Source organism: Haliotis asinina, chromosome 8 (genome assembly GCF_037392515.1).
Source record: "Haliotis asinina isolate JCU_RB_2024 chromosome 8, JCU_Hal_asi_v2, whole genome shotgun sequence".
Taxonomy (NCBI): Eukaryota; Metazoa; Mollusca; class Gastropoda; order Lepetellida; family Haliotidae; genus Haliotis; species Haliotis asinina.
The window spans coordinates 60,828,247-60,854,351 of NC_090287.1; the positions used below are offsets into that span (position 1 = coordinate 60,828,247).

Consider the following 26,105-nt stretch of genomic DNA (forward strand, 5'->3'; position numbering starts at 1 on the left):
ACATGTCAACCAAATCTGTGAACCTCATCCTATGCTGTTAGTTGCCTCTTACTCCATTTTGGGGGTTTTCTCTTTTAGGGGCAGTTTAAATATATGGTTGCTTATGTGTCTGCTTGCCAGATAATGTGTTTGCGGTCATTTCAGATAAGGTCTCCATGATCACGCTTTTTGTGCTGACCTAGAAACATGGGAAGTATTTTTGACTTGATAGTTATCAGGCACATAGAGGAGGTTGTGGAAGCTGTTGTAAAATATGTCCGATCATGGCTGGCGTAATGTAAGATCCGATGTAAGTTTATCCCATCTAAGTTATGGAATGGTGTCCATCCCCAGTGCTAGAAGATTTGGTACTGGGGACATGCCATGCCAGTGACCATAAAACAGAGGTTGTGGAAGCTGCCTTAAAATATGTCCGATCATGGCTGGCGTAATGTCAGATCTGATGTAAGAGTCAATCCATCAAAGTTATGGAATGGTGTCCAACCCAAAGGCTAGAAGATTTGGTAATGGGGGCACACCGGTGACGATAAAACAGTGTATGGTTTCTGGCAGACATATACAGCAAGAACCCTCAAAAAGAAGGAATGCTTTATTTGAAAAAAAAAGTACCAGCCCTAATTACATTACTTAGTAATTAGACTTAGACTTTCCACACTTACATAGAAATACATTCAAACAAAATTAAATCTTTACTTTGAAGCACAAGTTGATTCATCTTGTCTATCCTCTAATCGGTTTTTGTCATCACACTAGTTCTCAACACATGGTTTCACCTTTTACACCACCATTAAAATTAATCTTTTCAAAATTTTGCATGACAGAAACAAAAGTTAAGACTGTATTCAATATTAAAACCTGTGGTGTTTCGAAGTACACATAACTAAACATGTTTTCAATGGTTAAAACAACTGTCCAACGTATTGTCATAGTGAAATTATCAATGATAACTATATAGCATTTCACAACAGTGCAGGTCCATAAGCAAAACTAAAAGTACATATCAAAATAAGTGTTCTGGATATAATTACCAAAATACACTTTGGTGTGGATATTTGGGTTTGATGAGATTTAAACAAACTAGAGTACAAATGAGTATTTGATCTCTAAGATTCTTGATTAAATATGACGTTAGTCAAAGAACTGTGAGCTTCCAGGAAAATGTGCACAGAAAAAACGATGCAGTGAAAACATAAAGTGTTTTAAGTACCAAGCAGTGACAAAAATGTTGTTTTTTTTCAAACTAAAAGTTGTGATTAAAATATAAAGCAGTGCAAATTTACAGAATATTGAAACATGTACAATCTCACTGTATGTATGAGCAATATATATATAAATGTGAATTTGCTGTAAAGATAATATGTATCATCAAATATTATTCAATCACCTCTGTTAAAAAAAGTATTAATATCAGCGATATTAAGTTTTAGGGAAACATGTTCATTGCACACATGCTGTAAGATAAATCGCCAAAAATAGTGAAGGTTGCCTTAATTTAGAGAGATTCCACATTGTTCATTTACCTGTATGTCTGTTTCTGAGGTATGATCTACCTTCAAACATATTCCAACATATCACATCCCTTCTTGAGGCTCATGTATGCTACAAAGTTACAATACAATATGTACAAGTTTCACACCTCAACAAACAGAACATTATAAGGTAATTACTTTTTGAAATTCAGATCTGCTTTTGACATTCAGATCTATGTATGTGCCCTTTTCAGTATCATAGTTTCAAAATAACGTTATTTCAAACATGTTTTCTATTTCATTCTGTGTGTTGTGGTGCAAATATCGCAGATCTGCAGCTAGAGGTGAGGCATCTTTAGTTGACTACAGCAGATGTGCACATTCTGTTGAGTCCGCACACCCCACCGCCTCGGTAAACAAGGTAGTACCCCTGAAAGAAATAAACACCATGGTCATCATCTCAACAATAACAACATACGATTCACACATAGTGAGTGTGTCAGGTCACAAATCAGTTGATGTTAAGTTACAATGGCCACAGAAAGTTGTTTTAAGATTTCTGTCCTGCTCCTCAACAAAGCTCAAAAGGTGGTCATACCTTAAGCAAGTGAGTTTGTTCAAAACCTCCTTTGTTCACCCAAGAAAAATGGGTATCAGGTGGGATCCTGTATGACAATTAATCTTCTAGTGACTCACAGGAAGCTTGGGTCATCTGGGGTAGTAACCTTCTAACCCTATTTTTCCCATGATTTTCTACTTTGACAAAGATTTAATTTGTGACATCTGGTGTAGATATTTGTAAAGAAACATGTTAGTTCAGAATGGCTTGCTATAAAGTAGGATAAAGTTGTACCTTCTCTCCCCAGTCTGGGCCCCAGCTATTCTTCACGATCCAGTATGGCTCACTCCCCTCTGTAACATAAAAACAGTACAACCAGCTCCCATCTCAAACATCAGAACACAGTACAATCTACTCCCATCTCAAACATTAAAACACAGTACAATCTGCTCCCATCTCAAACATCAGAACACAGTACAATCTGCTCCCATCGCAAACATCAGAACACAATACAACCTTCTCCCATCTCAACATCGGAACACAGTACAACCAGCTCCCGTTTCAAATATCAGAACACAGTACAACCAGCTCACATCTCTAACATTGGAACACAATACAACCAGCTCACATCCCTAACATCCGGACACAGTACAACCAGTTCACATCTCAAACATAAGAACACAGTACAACCAGCTCAAATCTCAAACATCAGACCACAGTACAATCTGTTCCCATCTCAAACATTAGAACACAGTACAATCTGCTCCTGTCTCAAACATCAGAACACAATACAACCTGCTCCAATCTCAAACATTAGAACACAGTTCAATCTGCTTCAATCTCAAACATCAGAACACAATACAACCTTCTCCCATCTCTAACATCGGAACACAGTACAAACAGCTAACATCTCAAACATCAGAACACAGTACAAACAGCTAACATCTCAAACATTAGAACACAGTACAACCTGTTCACATCTCAAACATAAGAACACAGTACAAACAGCTAACATCTCAAACATAAGAACACAGTACAACCAGCTAACATCTCAAACATAAGAACACAGTACAACCAGCTCACATCTCAAACATCAGACCACAGTACAATCTGCTCCCATCTCAAACATTAGAACACAGTACAACCTGCTCCCGTCTCAAACATCAGAACACAATACAATCTGCTCCCATCTCAAACATTAGAACACAGTACAACCTTCTCCCATCTCTAACATCGGAACACAGTACAAACAGCTAACATCTCAAACATTAGAACACAGTACAACCTGCTCCCATCTCAAATATTCCATACAAAGGGCTACATTCTGACAAACAAAGGATGATGATACATCAACGCCAACATATTACTTAAATATATGTATATATGCAATGTTTTAAACCCTAACACCTCAAATATACTAATTTCACACTTTTATACTTTTCTTGTGTTGCATCTACCTTTCAGAGACCCAAACCTCTTGACCTATCAAGGTTAAGGTTCACATAGACATGCATACTGACCGACGCCGTATCCAACAATGAGGACACCATGGTCAAGAGACTCGGGGTTGCAGAAGATTTCAAAGGGATGAGAGATTCCTCCAAAGTAGAACTGAAACAAATATTGCATTCACTAAGGAAATGCTAAGTGAACATAAGACTGAGTTGTCCAATCAAACATCCTACATTGATAGGAAGTGGTTTTTTTAATGGAATATCCCCAATCATTCTCAAGACAATCAGTCAGAGTTACTGGAAACACTAGGGAATTTCAAATGAAAGTTAAACATGACAACTATTGTTCCATCAGAGCACAAGACTAATTTCTTCCTGGTAAGTCTCAACAATCTTGTATTTACCTGCATGGCATTTGCATTGATTCCAATGGAGATGGGTCCATTTTTAACCAGCCATGAAGCCATGTCTGTAAAAATATAACATATATATCCAGGGCAATAATGACAATAATGCAACAGGATAACCCACAACACACATAGTAGGATTGATTGGCTGGCTGGTTGGTTGTTTGTCTGTTTGATTTTACACAGCACTCAACAATATTACAGCTTTGTGGTGGTGGTCTGTAAATATGTCCGGATCAGACAATCCAGTGATCAACAGTATGAGCACTGATCTACACACTTAGTATATGATGACATGGGTCCACCATGAAGACAGCCTACCTAAACACCCAATCCTGTTAATCACCTCTTATGACAAGCATGGGTTAATGATGACAAGTTCTAACCCCAATCTTCATGGTACAACATGCTGGGAATACTGACACTTAAGGAAATCAAGGGGAGTAACACCATGAACACTTGTTTCAGCTAGTGCCTTTGGAAACAAATCAAAAACGAACTGTGATAATGCTGACTCTTATGGTCGGTGAAAGAATCAGAACATAATAATTCCCATTGGTATCGTTTGTCATATTTGTATGCAAAGAGACTGTAAACTGTTCTTGCAACACACATGGGGCACTGATGACATTAGTGTTCCCAGCTTGGTTGAAAAGATCCGTGAAGATCTGGGGAGAATAGGTCTTCAGCAACCCATGCTTGCCCTAAAAGGCGACAATGATCATCATAAGAGGCGACGGGATCAGGTGGTCAGGCTTGCTGACTGGGTTGGCACATGTCATCGGTTCCCAATTGCGCAGATTGATGCAAATGCTGTTGATAATTGGATTGTCTGGTTCAGACTTGATTATTTGCAGACTGCCATCATATAGCTGGAATATTGCTCAGTGGAGCATAAAACTAAACTCACTCACTTTGTTGAAAAACACTCTCACTTGTAATATTTACAGATGTATGACACCTGCCTCTAAATGGTTTATATCAAATAATCCAGTGATGAACATAGCACAGATCAACACAACTGATAAAATAAACATCAATCAGGTCTGTGAGCCTGGCCACCTGATCCCGTTAGTTGTCTCTTTCGACAAGCCTGGTTTGCTGAAGACCAACTTCAGCTGATTATCAAGTGACATGGCCACTGATTGACTCACTGAGGAAAATTTCCTCAAGTGCAAAGTCTGATGAATAAGCTGATTCGAAGCTTGGTTCCATTCAGAATGCAGGAAAGGTCATACATGGCGCAACCTCTAAATCTGGGTATAATCGTATTAGCATTGACTTACCATCTTCATTGCTGGAAATGTTGACTGCACCATTGATTGTGACTTCAACCTTAGATTTGTTGAACATGCATTTCTCATCTTCGGCTTCATACTTGTATTCACTTTCTGTCTCCAAGCCACCTAGGTTGGAATGATACAAAATGTATGAATAAGCTTCTCTCAGGTGTCCAAGTTAATCAACACTTTGTAAGAGATGACCAGAACATACACCTTTCCTATGTGTATGTCAATACTTCAGACAGACATTTAGTTGCTCAAAGAAAAAATACCAAAACTGAAGACAGTACTTACTAACAGAAAATCCATTCTAATCTTGATCTGAACAAAAGTCAACAACATGCCTACCCAGTTGCATGATCGACATGTAGGCATTAGAAGGTAGTCCTCCATCACATCCCTCGTCTCGCTTGTCACAGTCAACCAGCTCTGAAAAGAAAGGAACAATCAGGTTCATGGCCATGGCAAAAAATACCAAATCTAAACTTACTCAATCACAAAGCTGAAGTTTAAAAAATAGCCTGACTGATCACATGACGAGGCGATGGGGTAGCCTACTGGGGAAAGCATTTGCCTGTCACACTGAACACCAGGGTTCGATTCCCCTGGTGGGTACAATGAAGCCCATTCTGGTGTCCTATGCCCCAGATGTCCCCAGACTCACTGTCACTTACTCACATGGCAAGAGTTTCAGTTGAACTACAGTTGAGGTTTATGCCGCTTTTACCAATATTCCAGCAATATTATGGCAAGGACAACATGTATGTGCCCACACGGGGAATCAAACCCCAGTCATTGGTGTGACGAGAAAACAAATTAATCACTAGGCTACCCCATCGCCGCCTTCAACTGTATGTTACTTTCAAGCCTACCTACACTGAGGACAGAGATACAGAGATATCTCAAACCCCAAAACAATAAGACCATAGTGGTCTACAGTCTACCTGGTCGACTAATGCAAACAACTGATGGTGCATTTGTATTTAAGGTCACAGAGGCCCTATTCTGTTTATGAAATTGTGTGAAGCTCCAATGTTGCTTGCCCTGGGTCAATATTTTCAAAGCTCTCCAAGGGATATGACAGTTTAAGTTAATGTGTGGCACTTACGACCATATTACCACTAGGAATATTTCTAAAATCTAAGTCCAGGTTACCTTGTTCTGACAGGGATATGAGCTCATTTCTCTTGATCTTCCACTGTCCCTCGATGTTGCCTGTGGTGGAGAAGGCCCAGCAGGACCCACACTGTCCCTGAAGACAACACAACACAACTCTTTCAAATATGTCATAACAGAAAGAATATCCAGTTGTGACATGTGAAACCTCAGTTTCTATAAAACCCTTGGATGCCAAGTTTATTTATGCATGCTTTCATAAGATCTGAACAATGAATATCGACTGATTGATTTGTTACCTCTCACTCATTTTGATCTGCTGTTGTTAGTGTCAATCTGATAATATCTCCCTGTATTCAGTTTCCATAGTGTCAAAACCAAGCAGACATAGCAGCAACTTTCTGATGTGCAAAACTTTGTGAAAAGGACAGCAAAGCCAAAACAAAGAAAAAGGAATTGTTGGACGACAGATGGACATGCATGGAGCATACAACCATATCATTAAAGAAACTGAAATTTAAGATGAACGGTTGTATGACAATGTTTCTCGTACATGATATTCCTTAGTGTTTCATAACTCAGATAATGAGCCATGAAATGCTCCATTTCTTCCACCTGGAAAATTGAGGGTTGGGTTTCTTGAAAGTATGTTCAAACTTGTATGTAAACCTTTCCCATGGGACACCAAAACCAAATTTCATTGGCTGATCCAACTACCTGGAAAACTATAGTAGGCTCTACACATTTGTGACACAATTGATGCAGGTTCAAGCAGCCAATTTGAACTGTTTGTTTAATATGATTAATCACTGATGATATGACTCATCAAATTCTGCATACTGGACCAACCCGTGTGAGTCTACCCTTACCCAGATAAATAGAAGTAAGTGTTACCTGTTGAATGGTAGTTATCATATTTCTGGTATGATTTTGTTTCAAGTGAATACTGTTCTGTTATTCAGTGCCAATAGTGCAGTACTATTACCAAAAGACAGAAGAAACATGAAGGAAGTGGGTTTAGTCGGAAGAGATCTGATATTGGTACAATACAAGGTTTATTTCATCCTGAAGACTTACACTGGGTATGTCGTATCCTCAATTTAACTCCTAAGTGATGTCCTATCTGAGATGGGAAAAGCATTACCTGGTTCTTTACAGGTGTAACAGCACCTTTGTCTCTCCAGTCAAAAGCCTTGGGTGGGGCACCACTCGGGATTTTGGCTTTTTCCATAATAGACGCGCCATAGTTGGTCATCTTGTTCCATGTCCTCTTGCTTAGGTATTTCTGTTTGAATTCCTCTCCTGCCAATGGTGGATAATACAAATGACATAATGCACACTAATGCAATAATACAAAACTGAATATGGTTTGTCAGCAATATTCCACCTGTATTAATAAAAAAATCATGCTGTTGCACAAGAATTCAATCCATCATAGCACTCAGTCAATCCATCATGGCTCCCAGAGTCTCTCCCATTGCTCTTAAAGTTCTTTGGACTCGGTTACCATAGTGCACACAAATTCTGGTAAAGAGTTTTGAATAGATCTAACTCTTACGTGTAAGGTCTGCAAATTTGGTAGCACCATATGTTGCTGTTCCTTTTTCTGTTTTATTCAGCTTCCAAGCAAATTTCATGTTGTCACAGAAGATGGCAAATCTCTTGGCCTCCTCTGAAATATTAATAAAAAGATCAAATACATCTGAGCATCTAACAGCTGAGAAAAGACATAATGAGGGGCAATAAGTACCAAAAGACATTTTCCATAGACAGAGTATATAGTAGGGTGGAATGAAAAATAACAGAGCATTGTTTGACTGCCAGTTACTAAAACATCTGTTTCTGTTGTCTTCATGCATAGCAGTATTCCAGTTTTATCACTGAAGTCTGTAAATAGCCAAGACATGGCCAGACAAAACAGCAGCTGTACACAACCACTCAGGTGAACATATTTCTTACTTCTAATCAACTATTCAAAGAGATTGGTTACTACCGTCTTCAGTCTCGTAGACCTTTCCATGTTTGATCATGAAGTCTTTGAAGTGTCCGCCATGACAGAGGTCATGACCATCTCCTCCTAGGTTGCCACGTCCATGTTTCTGAAAGTCGTGGTCATCTCCACCAATCAGATGCTTTGTCTCCCCATGTTTCTGAAAGTCGTGGTCATCTCCACCAATCAGATGCTTCTTCTCCCCGTGTTTCTGAAAGTCATGGTCATCTCCTCCAATCAGAGGCTTTGTCTCCCCATGTTTCTGAAAGTCGTGGTCATCTCCTCCAATCAGAGGCTTTGTCTCCCCATGTTTCTGATAGTCGTGGCTGTCTCCTCCAACTGCATGTTTAAATGCTCCCAGTAATCCAGTCCCAATATGCTCCAGGAGAGGGTGAAGGTCATCACGTATATAATCCCTCTTCTCATGTTTCAAAAATGGATCAATCTTATTGGTCAAAGCCTGTGCTTTGTTCTGGTTGGGCAGACCAAATAATGGGAGTGTGTTGTCAGGTCCAAGAAGTTCCTCTAGCCTTGGAGTCTTGTGCTTGCTAAGGAGGTCCTTCAGCTTACTAGACAGGTCATCCTTGAGTTGTGGTAGTGAGTTGCTCAGCTTGACACCGGCCAGCATAGGTTTCATAAGCTCATCAATCTTTGGAAGTTGGTTGGAAGCAGGAGGAGGAACTGGTGTGGGTGCTGGGTCTTTCTGTTGAAAGAAATTGAGACTGAAACTGAGCCATCTTGTTACACCAAACTAAGTACAAAAGCGCTACTCCTGACAACAAATACATGAAGTGGAACATATATACAAGGTATAGCACAATTAATTACTGCGTGTGATCAAAATTGATATGAAAAGAGCATCATAAATAAAAAATAACCATCGAGTCCCCATTGATGGTCAATCAAACATGTCTGAATGGACACATCTATGTATATAACACATAGCTTCAGAAACAGGCTGGACCTTAGCAGGAACGTTTATATGTTACAGTCAGATAGTGAAATCAGTCAGTATGTGGAATGAAGAGGGTCAGCCATTTTGCTTAACAACAATCAATATACTTATGTCATTTCATGAAATATCACTTAATAACTTAATCTACGAAAGTGGATCACAATTTCAACATCACATATTGTCACCAACAGTTAAAACTATAGTGGCAGCGACTTTGCATTTCAGCTTGACTTTGATGCATTTACACCTGTTTGTTTGAGACCTGCTGTGTCCACAACAGTCACACCTCTCAAACCCCTATCCACCACATATAGATGAAATGAAATTTCATGACCCTTCCAGCCATAAATTATGAACGGTCCACAAGCTTGCACAGTTTCATTCATGAAACAGTAATCTCTGAGAAAACCCGCCCACATTGCTGACAGAATACACCATAACTTCTACGCCAATTCCATATAAATTCTTAAACTTGCCTGTTCTCCGCATTTCTCCGACTCCAGTTTGTACTGTGGTTTCTTCCAAGCCTGTAACCACACTTTGTAGCTGCACTCAGTGTTCTGAATGTCAAAATTGTGAGAAATTATTGATAATTTTATATTTATCAATTTTTCATTCCATTTTGTCATAAATCTGAAAGTGACAGCTGAAAGAGAAAGTACCAAAGACAAGATATTTTATCGAAACCTGGTACAGAACAAGAAGACATGGTCCAGGGTGTTCTCTTCCTATTTGGTTCCTTCCTGTCCTTCTATATTTTAACTCCACCAAGACATTCATGTCCTGAAAACATACCATATTTGTTTTCTCTATCTATACTCACACGCAAAGTAACACAAGTCAAGTATAAAGAATATATGTACGCAACTTTCAATATTAAATACAAGAAATTTATACAGGGTCAGATAGACAAATAAATTCAGTTGACTGATGACATTATTAATTTTCGAAAGGTAAAGGGGTTGACAAGAATGGATATCGCTGGTGTTGACCGGAAATGTACCCATCTTGTTGAAGGGAGGTGACACTTTGACAACCACTCCAAGGAAGTCACCTATGGTCTGTGTAGCAATGTATCCATGCTGGAGACAGTAAATTGTGGTTATGTTTAGGTCAAAATGACAGGCAACATGCAAACATCCAACAACCTGGTTTCTTCAATCTGAGTATATGTGGCACTGTTGAACAAGGAGTGACTGACCCACTTTTGTGCAGTCTTATACCCACCAATAGTAGTGACAATTTGTGCATGTTAGATTTCACAAGAAGTGTGTGCATGATATCCACATCTTCATTGGTATGGTATCATATCAATTTAGGGTTTCAAGTTTGTTTCCTGGTTAAATAAAAAACTTGCGTATCTTATGCATGTGGGTATAATTTGAGAAATCTGTTCGTATTGGGGGAAACATGTTTAATGTTTCCGAAATTCTTATGTATATGTAAATGACCAAAATCCATAGTAAGGCTGAACGTGTTAGCTTTGGGATCACAGTTTCTCTGTAAAGTACAGATCCTAGCATTTTTGTTTCTAACCCATAATCGTAAGTGAGTGAGTATATTTTCACACTGCTTCTAGTTATATTTCAGCAATATCACTGACACCAGCAATGGGCTTAACACACTGTACCCATGTGGGGAATTGAACCTGACTTTTCTGTGAGGAAAGAGAACGCTTAGACTACTGGGCCACCCCACCACCCCCACAAGGCAACCTTTCCCAGCAAATAAAGTCAGCCATCTAAGCCACTCAGCCTCAGGCACAGCCACTTCACCACCAGTGGAAGTCGGGCACTTGGTAGCCTAGAGCACAGACTTTGTGTACCCCCATAAGTGTCAAATGGCACATCTCCCACAGCTGATAAGTAGTAGAAAGGTGTACTTTACTGCGAAAGTGTAATCCCAAATATAACCTGTTACATTTGACTACTTTCTGAATGGCACAATGTATTGATATCAGTGCTGTATTTAATCAAGAAAACAAAACAAATCAATAAAAGAAGAGAATGATGGCATACAGAAGGAAGGTCAAAGGCAACCCTTCTTACAACATGACCATTTCAAGATTCCAAAAACCTGGCCTTGGCAACATTTAATGTTTAACAGAAAAGGCTCTGATAAAATAGTGACTCCTTGAAACAATGTGATTCATGTGATATTCTTTATCACTTACACAAAGTTTCCGTTCTCTGTGAAAAGATGTTCTTAACAATGTCCTATTTGAACTCAAGAGATTTTAGTTAAAGGTATTGTGAAAATATCTTCCAACAAAAATATCAAAGTCATTATGTAAACACAACAAAGGTAGACAAAATATGAAAGCATTATTCAGCAAAAAACAGAACATACCATGCCCCACAAATAACTACATATTTGCCAAATTACAATGGAATTTCAGAAAAGATGTCTGAGACACAAAGCCTTGATAATTTACCTCTAGTTACAACATTCATAGGTTTATAAGCATTGCTGTTCCCGAGTAATTGTTAAAGACACCAAGACTGACAACAGGCAGGATATTACCTCAATTCTTGTTAATGTACCTCACATACTTAAACATTATTGTGTTATAAACCACATAGTAAAACAACCATACAGAAACACTATGAAAACACTGGACAGAATCTTATTCAGTGGAGACGCATGTCTTATTAAGTTTAAGTAGATAAGTTATTTACATTGTTCATCAGTACAATACTATTTTGATGAGCTATGAGATTATCCTACCACAGGATTGTCGGCCACTGCACAGTCCTCCAACCCCTTGCCCTTGTTGGTATCACTGTTCAAGCACTTGGTGTCCACCATGTTCACCGTGAATGTGTACAAGGTTCCAGCGACAACCTGAAAACAGGCTTCATTGTAATACAATACATCTTAACGAGAACCACATTAAGTTCATAAAGACTGCTGAGGGTTCAAGAAATTGTGATGATAAAAGAACTTTTTCAAAACCTTCTAAGGAAAGATGAATGTTTTTAAAAACCTTCAGAAAAATATGCTTTACAAAAGAAGTAAAAACCATCTGATTTTCTTCAAATGACTAGAGTTAATCAGACAAAACAGAATAAAAATTGCAGGGTGAGATTTTCAGGGCTTCTTTTCAGTGCCTGCACTGGGTGCAACCTGGCTTATAGGTTTGGCTGCACCATCACAATAATGTCATAAAACCATGACAGCTTCAAGATGTTGGAGGATTTATTGCTACCTGCACTACCTGTTACTGAATTTAACCTGCACCAGCCATTTTTAACCAGCAACAGTGAATGTTCAGTGGTTGCGGTAGATTTTGTATGAGCGTGTGCAGAAATAAAATTATAAATATGTAGTCCAAATCTTTTGCATGTGAAATTTTAAGTACAATCCTGAATAATGTTAAAATTTATTGTTTGGCTATATGCTACAGCTTTAGGGTACTTTAATTAAAATCTAAATATTTTAGATATTTAAATACTTACCTTACCATAGGTCTACAGCATATTACCTCAAGCTTCGCTTAATAGGAGATCTGACGGAGTTGAATTGCCTTCAAATTAACATGGCTACCTTGCAATCACGACTGTCAGGATACAGCAGTATCTGTATCTCCCCATTGTGCACGTGCGCAGACTCCACGAAAAACTTCACTTTTACTTCTCGGTCCGAAGTGGGGAGGAGCATCCAGCTTTGGGAGGGACTTACTGCCCTATGGTTAGGTAAGTATTTAAATATCTAAAATATTTAGATTTTAACCAATTTTTTACCTACCTTACCATAGGTCTACAGCATATGGATACAACAGCTGAATACTGAAGGATTCCAGAGGACTGTCAACTAAAGCCAAATCCCACATATGCCTTGTATGTCAGTCTGACTTGACATCCCTCTCAAACAAGACACTGGAACCAGAATCAGAGTAGTAGGTCACGTACTAACCACCGGAGGGGTACAGTATCTTATCTCATGGAAGTACAAGACCCCTATAGACCATGGTAAGAAACTTCATACCTACTGGGCAGTTGGACGAGTAAGTTGCTGCGCAACTACTGATGGTCCAAACGACTGCAGTCCCTCTACTGCTAGATCCCGCAAATAGTGACTAGCAAAGACCGTAGAAGATTTCCAGAAACACCCTGCCATGATGTCTGGAACAGAACAGTTTCTGTGTAGGGCCATCGTTGAGGCTAATGCCTGAATCTCATGCGGGTTGTTAGTCACTGGCCGCTAGGATGGTCTGCCTCAGCCACAACGCTATCATGTTTCTGGTGACTTCTCCCTTCGTCATCATAGAAATAGGTTAGGAACAGCCTCCTCCTAGTTCCTCGACAAGGAGCGGATCTCTTGATGTATAGTCTAAGAGCTTGTACCGGACACAATAACTGTTCCTCCCTGTCCTCCGGTCTGATGATGGTCGAGAGAGGCGGGATGGTAAATAACCTGTCTGGTTGGCCTGGCAACTGGTTCTTAGCCAGGAAATGCCACAGTAGTCCCACGTGTGCTGCACCTTGTTAGGTCTGCTCGAAACGGACCCTGGTCACGCCTAAAGCATGAATTTCGCTCACTCTAGCCGCAGTTGCTAATGCCATCAAAAACACCAGTTTCCTGGTTAAAAGGTCAAACGACGTCTTGTCTAATGGTTCATAAGGGCGACCTCTCAAGTGTTGCAGTACCACATTCAAGTCCCATGCTGGTCCCATCCAAGTTTAAATGCCTTCAGCATCGCGACCAATTCAGGAATCTTGGAGACCTTCCTGTCACTTCTAACAGCCAACACCACGTTCAGGGCTGACAAATACGTACCGATAGTACTGCCTCTGAGTTTCTTCGTGCACCATAAGTAGAGTAAGAACTCTCCCACGAATTGAGGTGATGCTGATAACAGGTCTAGTGACTTCTGGGGGCAGAACTTTTTAAACGTAGCCCACTTATCATTGTAGAGTGACCGAGGGGAAGCTCTGTGCGCCCTGGCAATAATCCTTGCCACCCGAGACGAGTAACCCTTAGCTTTCAACGTCTTTTGCAGATGGTGCAAGCGCATAGATGAAATGACACTGGGTCCAGGTGTAACGTCCGGCTGTGGGGATGATGTAACAACTTCCACTCTGGGAGCCGGAACGGATTTCTTTCTGTGAGGTGGCATAATTCTGGAAACCACACCCGCGCTGGCCACCAAGGTGCGACCAAAAGCAGACGAAACGCCTATGTGATCATCGCTGAAATCAACACTGGTGGTAGTAAGGCGTAAGTGTCTAGTCCTTCCCACGAAATCGACAGAGCGTTGGTCGCCCAAGCTGCTGGGTCTGGTATGGGCAACACGTATACTGGAAGATGAGTGTTGAACTTCATGGCGAACAAATCTATCAACAGACATCCGTGATCCTGGCATATGAGTTGGAATATCTCCGGGTGGAGCATCCACTCGGCAGGCGATGGCTTTCCTGGATGCAAGAGCACGTCGGATAGAACGTTCCTGCATCCCAGAATGTGACAAGCTCTTGCCTCGATGCAGTTTGTGTCTAACACACTGGCTAGGTGAAACATGTGATCCAAAAGGGACTTGGATCTGCTTGTCCCCTGTCTCAGGATCAAACACACCACTGTTGAGTTGTCCAACACAATCAGAACCTTGGAATGGCGCTACAGTGACGTCCAGTGAGTTACCACCCGAATCACCGCTTCCAACTCCAGGTTGTTGATATGCCAGCTTGCTTCTTCGTCTGACCACAGCCCCGTGGTGGTTCGATTGTTTTGATGCGCCCCCAATCCCTGGAGCAACGCGTCGACAAACAGTTCATGGTCCTGCACAAACTTGCTCAAGCAAACTCCTTTGCAGACGTTCGATTCGCTCATCCACCATCACAGGTATTTGTGCAGATGTACTGGAAGCAGCAAGCGTGTCTTGACGTTGTCTTCCTGTACATTCGGGAGAAGGTACCGCTGCAACGGCCGTAACATCAGGCGGCCCCTGAGCGTAAGATCTTGTGCTGACATCAGAAGGCCCAACAGCGACTGCCACTCTCTGAGGTGTAATGGTTCCGATAGTCCCCTCATCACAAACCGATGGACCTTTTCCCACTGATCGAGACGGATGCGCACTCGATCGTACTGGGTCTGGAACAGTCCTCCGATGAAAACCAATTCGTGAGTGGGCTGTAGATGTGACTTCTCCCAGTTGATCAACCAACCCAGCTGCTCCAAGAGACGAATGGCGAAGTCCAGTTGTCTGCATAGCAACTGAGGCTCTATCTGGTTTAGTAGACAATCGTCTAAATAAGGGTCGAAATTCTATCCGCCTGAAGTGAAGAAAGCGAGTGATGGGAGTTGTAATTCTGGTGAATAGCCATGGGGCAGCGGAAATGCCAATCGACAGGACCCGCCACTGATAATGGTGACCCTCGAACACAAACCTGAGAAATTTCTTGTGAGCTGGGTAGATCGGGATGTGAAGGTACACATCTTGGATGTCCAAACTGCACAGCCATGTACCTGGAGTCAGCTTGAGTCGCAACTGTTCCAGGGACACCATCTTGAAGCGAGGAAGTTCAATCAGATACCGCTTGTTATATTGTGGATCATCCAAAGTTTGTTGGAATCCTTCTTGGAGATGAGGAAGACCGGCGAGTAGAACCCTGGTGCGCGGATCAGGTCTGGTACTTCCTTGATGGCACATTTTTCCAGCAGCGCTTCTATGTTGTCCCTCAACAGTTGGCATTGTGATCTCAAGTATGTCCGCGTCACTGGGTGTGACGTTAACAGTGGTGGTTGACTGATCGGTAGACTGTAGCCTCTTTCCAAAATTCCAGTCACATAATGATCTTCGAGGATAGGCCAGTTCCTCCAGAAGATACCTAGTCTCCCTCCTACTGGTGTAGGGGAATGGCTGGAGGCGGGAGGTTCTAGACATGACAGGTGGTGCCCTCAATGTCTGCAGTAGGGGCGCTTCCCCCTCCCTCTGCCGGGGGTGGCGGGGGCGTCCCTGCTTGACTCTGCTGGCTCCCAGTGCTCAGCTGCAGTGAATCTCTGGCCACAATCCCTGGAGAACACTGACCCAACTGATTCTCTTCTGGGAATGTAGCGCCTCCTGCCTTTATCTTGTGTTGCTGACAAAAGTGCCTCGAATGCTGACAAGGATACCTCCGTATTTCTCAGGTCAGCATGTTCCTTATAAACTTTGGGTATGGCATTCCAAAAAGCACTTGAGAAGAAAAAGGTGTTCTGATCAACTTGCGCTTGAACTCTTCCTGGCACGAACTGTCCAGAAAACCTGTCCTACGCACCATGGTTGTCATAGCTAAAGCCGCCCTAATGTGTCCCAGCAATCATACAACACCTTGCCTTGCCACAAAAAAAGAGATGATAAATGCTCCAATCTTGATTCATTGTGTTCAGTTAGGTCCACCGCCGCTGCCAACGTAGCTGATGCTAACGCAAATAGAGATTTTAAGATAACTCGGTATCTACTGCCTGCAGCTTAGCGTCCTGCACTTTGTAAGAGGTAGACGATGACAGTCTTTTAATGGCTTTGTCTAGTGCAGCTCCCGAGTCCGCAAAGTCCAAACTATGAATCTTGTACTCCTGTTTCTTGGCCTCAGGCACCCTGATAGTAGCATTCAGTGATAACTTCGCGAAATCCTCATTTAATGACGAGATGACATCCGCTACCATAGGATGAGGCAGTATCAACAACTCTGGCTCAATCCTAATAGCTTTATCACTCTCTATTCCCGACCCCGGGGAAGGGAAATCCGGAAGTCTGTCCTTAATCCAGTCATATATTGCCAATAATGGTATGTATGACCCCTCTTCATCGTCCAACTGCGCCGGATCCTCCTCGTAATCAGGCGAAAAACATTGTTCTTCATCCGCAGTCCAAGATACAGTGGACTTGTGCTCTGGCATCTGTCTCCTCCATGACGTTGGCCTAGTCCGTGGAGACACCGAACGAGATCTGGAATGTGAGCTTCTGACATCCGAACGTCCTGTTCTCCTCCTGTTGTACGACACCATGTCCGGACCACCTGGCGCCATCACTGGGGTTGGTATCAACAACGCTTTCAGAATTCTCTGCACCTCCGGATGAGACAGGGCGTCCGGCCTCGCTAAATCCACTCAACTGCCAGTCTAAGTGGTAGGCGTCGGCGTCGGTATCGGCGTCTGAGGCGGCATGGTCGTCTGTGTTGGTGCTGCACTTGACCTCAGCGACGAAATCAGTGCTGTCCTCTGAAATGTCGAACGATACTGGATCACTGGCGTCTCTAGCTGAGTAGTTGTCTCCAACATCGTCATGGAAATGTTCGGTGCAGGTAGAGTCTCAGGAGTACTGGGAAGAGATACTCTGGATCTCAAAGACGACGACGGAGACCTCGAAATCTTCCTTAGCTGTTGTGATTTCCTTTTCTTGACAACAGCCAGGTAGGTCTTAAAGTCCTGAGTTGACAGATCTGCACACGCTGAACACCGTTGTACCAAGTAGCAGGCACCAACTACGCAGTCCGGGCAAAAGGGATGTGGGTCTTTGCCAGACTTCAGTCCTTTACAAGTCACACAAATGTGTTGTGTCATACAGAACAGCTGTAACAAATTGAAATAATAAAACGATAAGAAAGGTGGAGGACAAAAACACCCCCTTATCATAAAATGGACTATTCCACACAACAAGCTACTCCTGCTTGCAATAGACAAGTGAAATCGCTGTCACTTTCAGAAAAAACACACAGACCAAAGTAGCACTAAAATAGTACAATCGTGATTCTGGTGCATACCTTAAATATCAACAGACTAGACCACCAGCTAACAAATTACTCCTTCGTAAAACTACGGAGGTGAAAAGTGAAAAATGGAGACACTAAGACAATGCTTCACACGAGGTAGCCGACAATAGTGTACCAAACGTAAATTACACGTTAAAATCGACACGAAGATTGAAAAGTATACATACCACAGTGAAATATCCATAAAAGAACAACAGAAAAACGAATAAAGTGAAACTTGATTAGATCTCTGAAAAAAAACTTCCAGCAATCCAAACACGTCTCGCTCAGACTACGCTTGAAGTAAAAGTGAAGTTTTTCGTGGAGTCTGTGCGTGTGCGCAGTGGGGAGATACAAATACTTCCGTATCCTGACAGTCATGATTGCGAGGTAGCCATGTTAGATTGAAGGCAATTCAACTCCGTCAGATCTCCTATTAAGTGAAGCTTGAGGTAATATGCTATAGACCTATGGTAAGGTAAGTAAAAAAATTTTAAAATTATGTAGATCAGAATCTATGCATCCAAAACACATGCACAGAATATTTTTTGCATGGTTTTATTACTTTCTTTGCGTGAAAAACACATGTTTCTGCGTGAATGCGAACACTGAGGTTAAAAACACTGAAATTGTACCCTATACAATCATATGAAAATAATGGATCTTGTTCATCTTCTTTGGACTTGTGTGTATCACAATTCAAGGCTAGTTTCTAAAAGGTCAGTATGTCTGTATGCAGTTCTGCTTCAATGAATTTAATAATCAATTTACTGATGAAAAATACATTAATGTGAATACAGCACAATGATAATACAGTATCTACAGATCTTTGCCAAAAGTATTCATCACTTGACATCATTGCCATAGACATACATGTTAATCTGGTCTGGCATGAAGAATTTCTGCATTTTTTCCCCATAAAATCAGAGTCAAACTTTGCACATCCGTGAGAAATCATCACACCTACAATCACATAATTTGTTTAATTTTCTGTTGTTTATTTAACCAATGTAAGTATGGTGCAGCAACTCCTTCAACATGGCGGCCTATGGGATATGGTGGAACCTTACGGAAGTTGATAAATGTGATGTCACTAGTTAAATAGTGGTCGGAAAATTGAACTTTCAAATTTGCCCCTCAAATCTGACACAGATCTATCCTAAACTCACTTCAAAATTATTTACCAGATTCTACACTGAAATAATATGTGAGTCCATGGAAATTATGTCAAGTGATAAATACATTTGGCACAGGTCTGCAGCTTTCAGTGTGTTGTGTTAGGGCTGAGTGTAGACAATCACCTGTTTGGTCACATCCTTCACTGTTTGAGCCCCAGCTCTATACAGGCTGTTGGACCTGGAGTTGTGGTAGTCCACTGCAAACATGACAGCGGACTGGGCATCTTTGTCCAGACTAGCTGGCTTCACGCCACCCACGATGGTTTGTGTCTTGCAAGAGTAGCTGGTCAGACTCCTGGTCTTGGTCCAGGATTGGTCGTATACCACCACTGTACACAGCTCATCCTGTGCACGGAATATCAGCATGTTAAGAGGGAGATTGGAACAACCCTTGGACAATGCATATCAATGGACAATAGTTTTTGCTCACATACAAGATGTGTGAAATGAGTGGTGCCTGGACAATCACCCAATGTAGGCTGTCGACGAAATTGAGGACATTGCTTGCAATGTTTTACGGAATAAGTTTGAAAAGTGGACAAAGTGTCATGGTCATACTAAAAATAAGATCAAGGTCGCCCAAATCAACTAGTGTTTGCCTAATTCCCCTATGTACGTTGTCACCAAATTTGAAGTCATTGGGGACAACAGTCCATCAGATATCATATTAACAAGAGTTTGAAAAGTGGTCTAAGAGTTGTGGTGACCTTGAAAATAAGGCCAAGGACAACATCATCAACCAGTGTCTGTGTATTCTCCCAATGTAGGCTGTCACCAAATTTGAAGACACTGGGTTCAACAGATCCCGAAATATAGCATTAACAAGAGTTAGAAGAGTGGTCAAAGAGCCGTGCAGACCTTGAAAATAAGGTCATGGTCACCCAAATCAACTGGTGTCTGTGTAAACCCCAGTGTAGGCTGTCACCAAATTGGAAGACATTTTTGCAACAGTTCATGAGCTACTGCATTAAGAAGAAACAGGATGTATGTACGTATATACAGATATTGCTGCATACATTGTCCCCCGTTCCGCGTTGCAGCAGGGAACAATAACAATCACCCAAATCAACAAAAGGTTCAGCCACTGATTACTATGCTTATTATTTGAGTTCAGATTTTAAAGACAGTTTCAAACCAAGAATCCGAAGTAACTGAAGCGTGAGGTCATCTAGCTCTACGGAGAGTATACTCCTTATGATGCCGAAATGTCTGATAGCCACAACATGCAAACGGGCAGCAGTTGCACAATTTTAAGATTTCATAGTGGATCATAAAGAAAACCAAGTTCAGTAATACATTTAGTTTTATTTCTTGATTTACAGCTCCAGTCATATTCTTCTAGAATAAGAAAATAAATTAATTTTCCCCTGCTAAAAACATAACATCCTAATGTTAATGTAATCGAAGTGACATTCTCTTGAAATCAGTGTGAAACTTAAACTCACTCTACTTACCTTTAACTGATATTTATAAACATGATACAAATTAATATGGAAATTCATGGATGTTTTTGCTTGGATTGGGGATTTAAAAAAACCCAAAAAACATCCCTCCCCTCCTCAGGTTTTCAGAGGACAAAATCCACCATACAAGAAACATAATTGGTCTGGGCTTATGTTGGACAACCTCACTGTCAGTGATACAAACACAAAGAGATCGCAGTAATATGTAAATTAAACAAAAGGGCAGAACTTTGTATTTCCATGTGACTAAGAACATGTCTACATGAATGTCACCAGAATTCATCATAGTCTGTCACAAACAAGCAAAAACAATAGCCAAGAGTTAAGGTAGGCAGAGAACCCGATGGTTGACACTCTTGGGAGAGAACAGCTCTGACTGAAAATACTTACAGTTACTCCATTTGTGACGTGCAGTACCATCTTATAGTTGAACCCTGACACAACCTGCAACACAAAAACATCAATTTTAGCAATCCTGCAGAGCACAACCTCAACAAGAGTATATGTAGAATAGACATGTGTCTTAAAGATAATACTCACAAGAGCAAAAAGAACTAGTTATATAAATAAAAGTAGTACAAAATTGTTTGTACTAAATTGAGATTAAGTTGAGTAGATCAGTAGATTTAGGGCCACAAGAAACGTGTAGTAAAGTGTGTCTAGGTTGAGTGGATCAATAGACATAGGGCCATACAAATGTCTGTAGTGAAGTGCGTCCAAGCTGTGTGAATCAGTAGATATACCATGTAATATCAAAAAGTGTTGAGCTCAACAATATTCTCGATGTCCAATGTTTGTAAACTTTCCATTTCATTGCGAAGGGATCATTAGCAAAGCCGTATCAAAAGTTTCACATATGTTGGTAATGTGCTTCATGAGATATGAGTCATCACAACACATTGTGGTATATGATAATATGGTAATATTTGTTGGGGTTTTTATTAATTTTTTTTCATTTATTTGAATCTGTACACTAATAACAACAACTTTCTTCTTTTTTTCGGTTTCAATATTTATTTCAAGAATAGTTCTTGTACATGAACAAGAATAAATGGTAATATTTATAAAATAATTACAGAAATTGAAAATGATATGTCATTTGGTACTTTGCAACTATGCAAAGTATTTCCAATCTATTTCAACAGTGGATGAAAACAACGCATGTCTACCATACTTCGGTAAGCAAACAAGCAAAAGTTTTGACACCTTAATTATATCCAAATATGAAATTGAAGATGTCATTAAATGTTTACATGTGAAAAAGGCATCCGGTCGTGACAGAATAAGTCATCAACTGTTGAAACAGGTATACTCAATAAGTAACGTCTTATGTTTGTTGTTCAATATGTCCTTACAAACATGCGTGTACCCATCTGAGTGGAAAGTTGCCAGTGTGATGCCCCTCTTCAAGAAAGGCGATCCATCTATAACTTCTAACTATAGGCCGATATCCCTTATATGTTGTGTTGGAAAAGTATTTGAGCGAATAGTCTTCAAACACCTCTTTCATTATTTTCATACTAACAAACTTCTATATAAATATCAGTCTGGTTTTCAGTCAGGACATACCATTGTACATCAGTTAATTGAAATTTACAACAGGGTTTGCGTATCAATGGATAAAAAAGAAACTTTTTGTATGGTATTTTGCGATATGTCAAAAGCGTTTGATCGTGTCTGGCACAGAGGATTACTGTTAAAACTTGAAAAGTATGGTGTAAGTGGACAATTGCTGGAATGGTTAGCTAGTTACAGAAGTAATCGGAGTCAGAGTGTATTTGTCAATGGGTGAGTTTCCAAGCTGAGGACGCTAAGCGTTGGTGTCTCACAGGGCTCAGTGCATTGTTTACATTAATGACATTGTTGATGAATTAGATTGCTTAAAGCGTTTATTTGCTGATGACTCGTCTCTGGGTTACTCTTCAACAGATAACAGGATTATTGAAATGAATCTAAATGCTAATTTAAGTAAGTTAAATACTTGGGGTAAAAGATGGCTAATTAAGTACAATCCAGAAAAGACGGAAGCTGTCCTATTCTCGATGAAAAATTATATTGATATGCCATATCTTTACTTTAAAGGTGTCGAAATTAAATTTGTTGATAATCACAAACATCTTGGAGTAACTCTTACTCGCAATGGAAAATGGGCTGGCCATATTCAAACTATGCTACAAAAGGTTTCAAAAATGGTTGATTCCTTTGGACTTTTGAAATATGTATTGTGTAGGGGTACTGTCAATAAGATCTATGCCATGTTCATTTGGCCGCATCTTGAATACACATGTGAAGTGTGGGATGGGTGTACTCTAGAACAAATAAATAAGCTAGAACAGATTCAATTAGAAGCAGCAAGAATAGTTACTGGTCTACCGATATATACATCTCGGGAAATTCTTTACTTTGAAATTGGATGGGAAACATTACAAGTTCGTCGTAGAAAACGAAGACTATGTTTGAGGTATAAAATTCAACATAAAATGGCTCCCTCATATCTAAAAGAACTCCTTCCTTTGAATGTTGGTTCTAAATCTAAGTATAATCTACGCAATTTTCTAAATATATCTATTCTTACTCCAAGACTTAAACATTCAAAAGAATCCTTTTTTCCTTCTACAATATGCTCTTGGAACAATTTGCCAACCACAGTTCGTAATTCAAAAAGTGTTTCTGAATCATCTATCACTGACAGCCATGAGTATGCACCTCAGTATTATTTGTGTGGTAAAAGAAAATTAAATATTATGCATACCAAGTTGCGATATTCTGTCAGTTGTTTGAACTGTGATTTGTACAGAGTTGGGCTAAAAACTGATCCCATTTGTACATGTGGTGATTTTGTTGAGGATTCGTATCACTATCTGTTTGAATGTTCATCGTACAAACAACAGAGAGTTAACTTCATGTTATCTGTTAAGTGCATTTGCTTATCAGCTGGTATTCCAGTTGACCTCAAACTTTTGTTAGAAGGAATTGCAGACATATCATCATGCGAAAATACAAATGTATTCAAGTTAGTGCAGTCATTCATTAGTGAGACAAACGATTGGTATAGCATTTCTGTGTTATTCTGCATAGCTCTATCTCTTTTTCACTTCTACTACCTACTTGCCCACATCTGTCATCTCTCGTTGCAGGAATCTATACTATTTATGTACATACCATGGAGAGGGTATTCTAAGTTGGAGAACTTGTTTCTAATCCTTTTCTCTATGAATAAAATATGTTTAAACCAACTATGCACAATGTATAGATCTCCCAAATAGTGGGCAACCCACTCAAAATTGTATTGCACAAACAGACAATATAGTAATTTTTATTAGTATTGATGTGCGCAGCTTACAAATAGTTCCTGTCACATGACCCTGTCTGCACATTGACAGTACAGCAATAACATATAACAATAGTTTTACAGCATAGGTAATAACAGCCAATATATGTGATACATTATTACTGAGTGTTCTGCATGATGTTAGAGTCCAGACTCCGTTTTCTCAAAAGAAACTAAAGTTTTTCCACAAATTTCAAACTGAGTTTGACAGTTTGAAACTGATATATTTTTAACTCAAATGCATTTTTTAAAACAGAAAATGCCCTAACACCTCAAGCAATAAATTTACAAATCTCAAACTGTCTACTATTTTTTAGATTAATATCAATTTCTGTACATTCTGTACATATTTCCTCAAATTTGAGTGAAAACTCGAACTCAAGTCAAAACTCAGACTTAAGTTTGTTTTGAGAAATTAGGGCCAGGTCTCCAATATGAGAAGAGCACAGTCATTGGTAACAGTGTGAGAGAGCATTTGTAAAATGATACTTCAGACATATGGTATCTATTTCATGAGTTATCAAGTAATCTTTGTGCACATGGTCCCTCTCTTAGTCAGGTCAACACAAGGTCTCTGTACTAGGCAGTGATTGATGGCTTGGCACACGCCCCCAGGACAAGCACTAAACATAGCTTGTTGATATGCTTTGTACCAGCAAATGGTTCATACAGCAAAAAGGTTAAATCACAAAGTATGATGTGAGCAAACATATTGACTTATTTGTCATCACTGTTCTGGTGTACAGTACTGACAATTATGAAAGGATTAAACTAATGAACTTGATCACGCTTATGGAATTCAACACAATAAAACTAAAAAAAAGTGTCTCACATTAAAACTACGGAGCAGAATTAGAGCAAAGGCATATATTAACAACAATACATTGTTTATATAAACATTAAAAAGCAAGCATAAAATGTTATTAGAAGCATAACTCCTTTGTTATCAACTATCTGAGATAAGCAACAGTGTTTTTATTTATGACAAACTGTCATTACAATGCCAATTACTGCAGGAGAAATGCACGTCACATTTTAAAACTGGGCTCTGTTTCACAAAGCTCTCGTAACTTTTTCTCATATTATTCGTACCTGCTAGTACTATACTATAACACAGGAAGTATGAATGCTACCAGATATGTTGTGTGCCTTACATATGGAGACTGTGAATGTGATGTCAGATCTGAAAACTGATCTGTTGTGAGGAATAGCTTTTGGAGTAGAATGAAAATGTGATACATTCTATAATGAAATGTGGATTGCATAATTTACAGGATACCTGCACTTTACGAGTCCCAGTCTTCAGCAATTAACCCTAACCTACACATTGAACTAGTGTATCTACCACATATCACCCTGATCATTATGATAAGGATAAAATATTTTCGATTAGTCTTTCTACCTGTCTACATAGAGGACCACTCAAGACAAAACATTATATGGTATCAGGGACCTTATACATGACCAGCTGGCCTTGTGCCAAATAATCAGTTTTCTTTTTCCTTGTGCTGTGAAACGACGGACTTCCGTGAATGACTGTTTTAATCTACAGTTGGTCTAAGCTAGCAAAACTGGTCATTTGTGCTTTTTGCAATGTACACGTCAAAAGAAAAGGGGAACACATATTCACTTTCCGCCTAAATCGATCACTTTACGCCATAAACTCCCCATTTTTTACAAAAATTATAAATCACATCAATGCATGACAAAGAGTCATTACAAAATCAGTTATGTCAGGTGTAGTGGATAGCTGCCGTTCAGTTTGTCAACACAACATTTGATGCAGGCCTTACCAGCTTATGGGTGGAAATTATTCCGTTAAACTGACAGGTGTTCAAATGACACTTACCTGTGTCGATGCTGATTCAATCGTAATCATTTGTCTCTGAGAATTTTCCTTTGCATTTACTGTGTCAAGTGCAAACTTGGCCATCGTTTGGACGTCATCACGGTTGATGTCCGTCTTTTTCCAGCCTCCCATTAGCTTAAGATCATCATACGATCCATGACCAAATATCAGAGGCAGAAACGACAACAAGATGTATAACTTCATCTTGCTGTGAAACTGAGTCGCTTATTGATGGCACAGTGTTGTCTCTTTCAGACTATTTCAGATCACGAGTTTACCAACAAACACACGCCATCTAACGGATATGGGAGTATTGTAAAGG

The 26,105-nt window shown here is 40.1% G+C and overlaps 1 protein-coding gene across 1 annotated transcript; it reads right to left on the bottom strand.

Annotated features, from left to right (window-relative positions):
• Positions 1 to 573: 573 nt before the first annotated feature.
• On the bottom strand, positions 574 to 26,105 carry LOC137294091 (cathepsin F-like). The gene is made up of 15 exons (XM_067825037.1): positions 25,784 to 26,105; positions 20,994 to 21,047; positions 19,264 to 19,485; positions 11,961 to 12,077; positions 9,710 to 9,793; positions 8,282 to 8,981; positions 7,847 to 7,960; positions 7,433 to 7,590; positions 6,328 to 6,424; positions 5,521 to 5,601; positions 5,176 to 5,295; positions 3,887 to 3,951; positions 3,549 to 3,639; positions 2,323 to 2,381; positions 574 to 1,899 (listed from the first exon to the last, which is right to left on the bottom strand). The coding sequence occupies exons 1-15, from the start codon at positions 25,985 to 25,987 to the stop codon at positions 1,825 to 1,827; spliced, it is 2,241 nt and encodes a 746-aa protein (XP_067681138.1). The 5' UTR covers positions 25,988 to 26,105; the 3' UTR covers positions 574 to 1,824.

What these genes read in the sequence shown, in the direction of transcription:
- LOC137294091 (XM_067825037.1), bottom strand. Translation starts at nt 25,987, where the DNA reads ATGAAGTTATACATCTTGTTGTCGTTTCTGCCTCTGATATTTGGTCAT. An exon ending in ACGTCACAAATGGAGTAACT is followed by an intron (nt 19,486 to 20,993) that starts GTAAGTATTTTC and finishes TTCCGTGCACAG; the next exon opens with GATGAGCTGTGTACAGTGGT. An exon ending in CAGTGGCCGACAATCCTGTG is followed by an intron (nt 9,794 to 11,960) that starts GTAGGATAATCT and finishes TTTGACATTCAG; the next exon opens with AACACTGAGTGCAGCTACAA.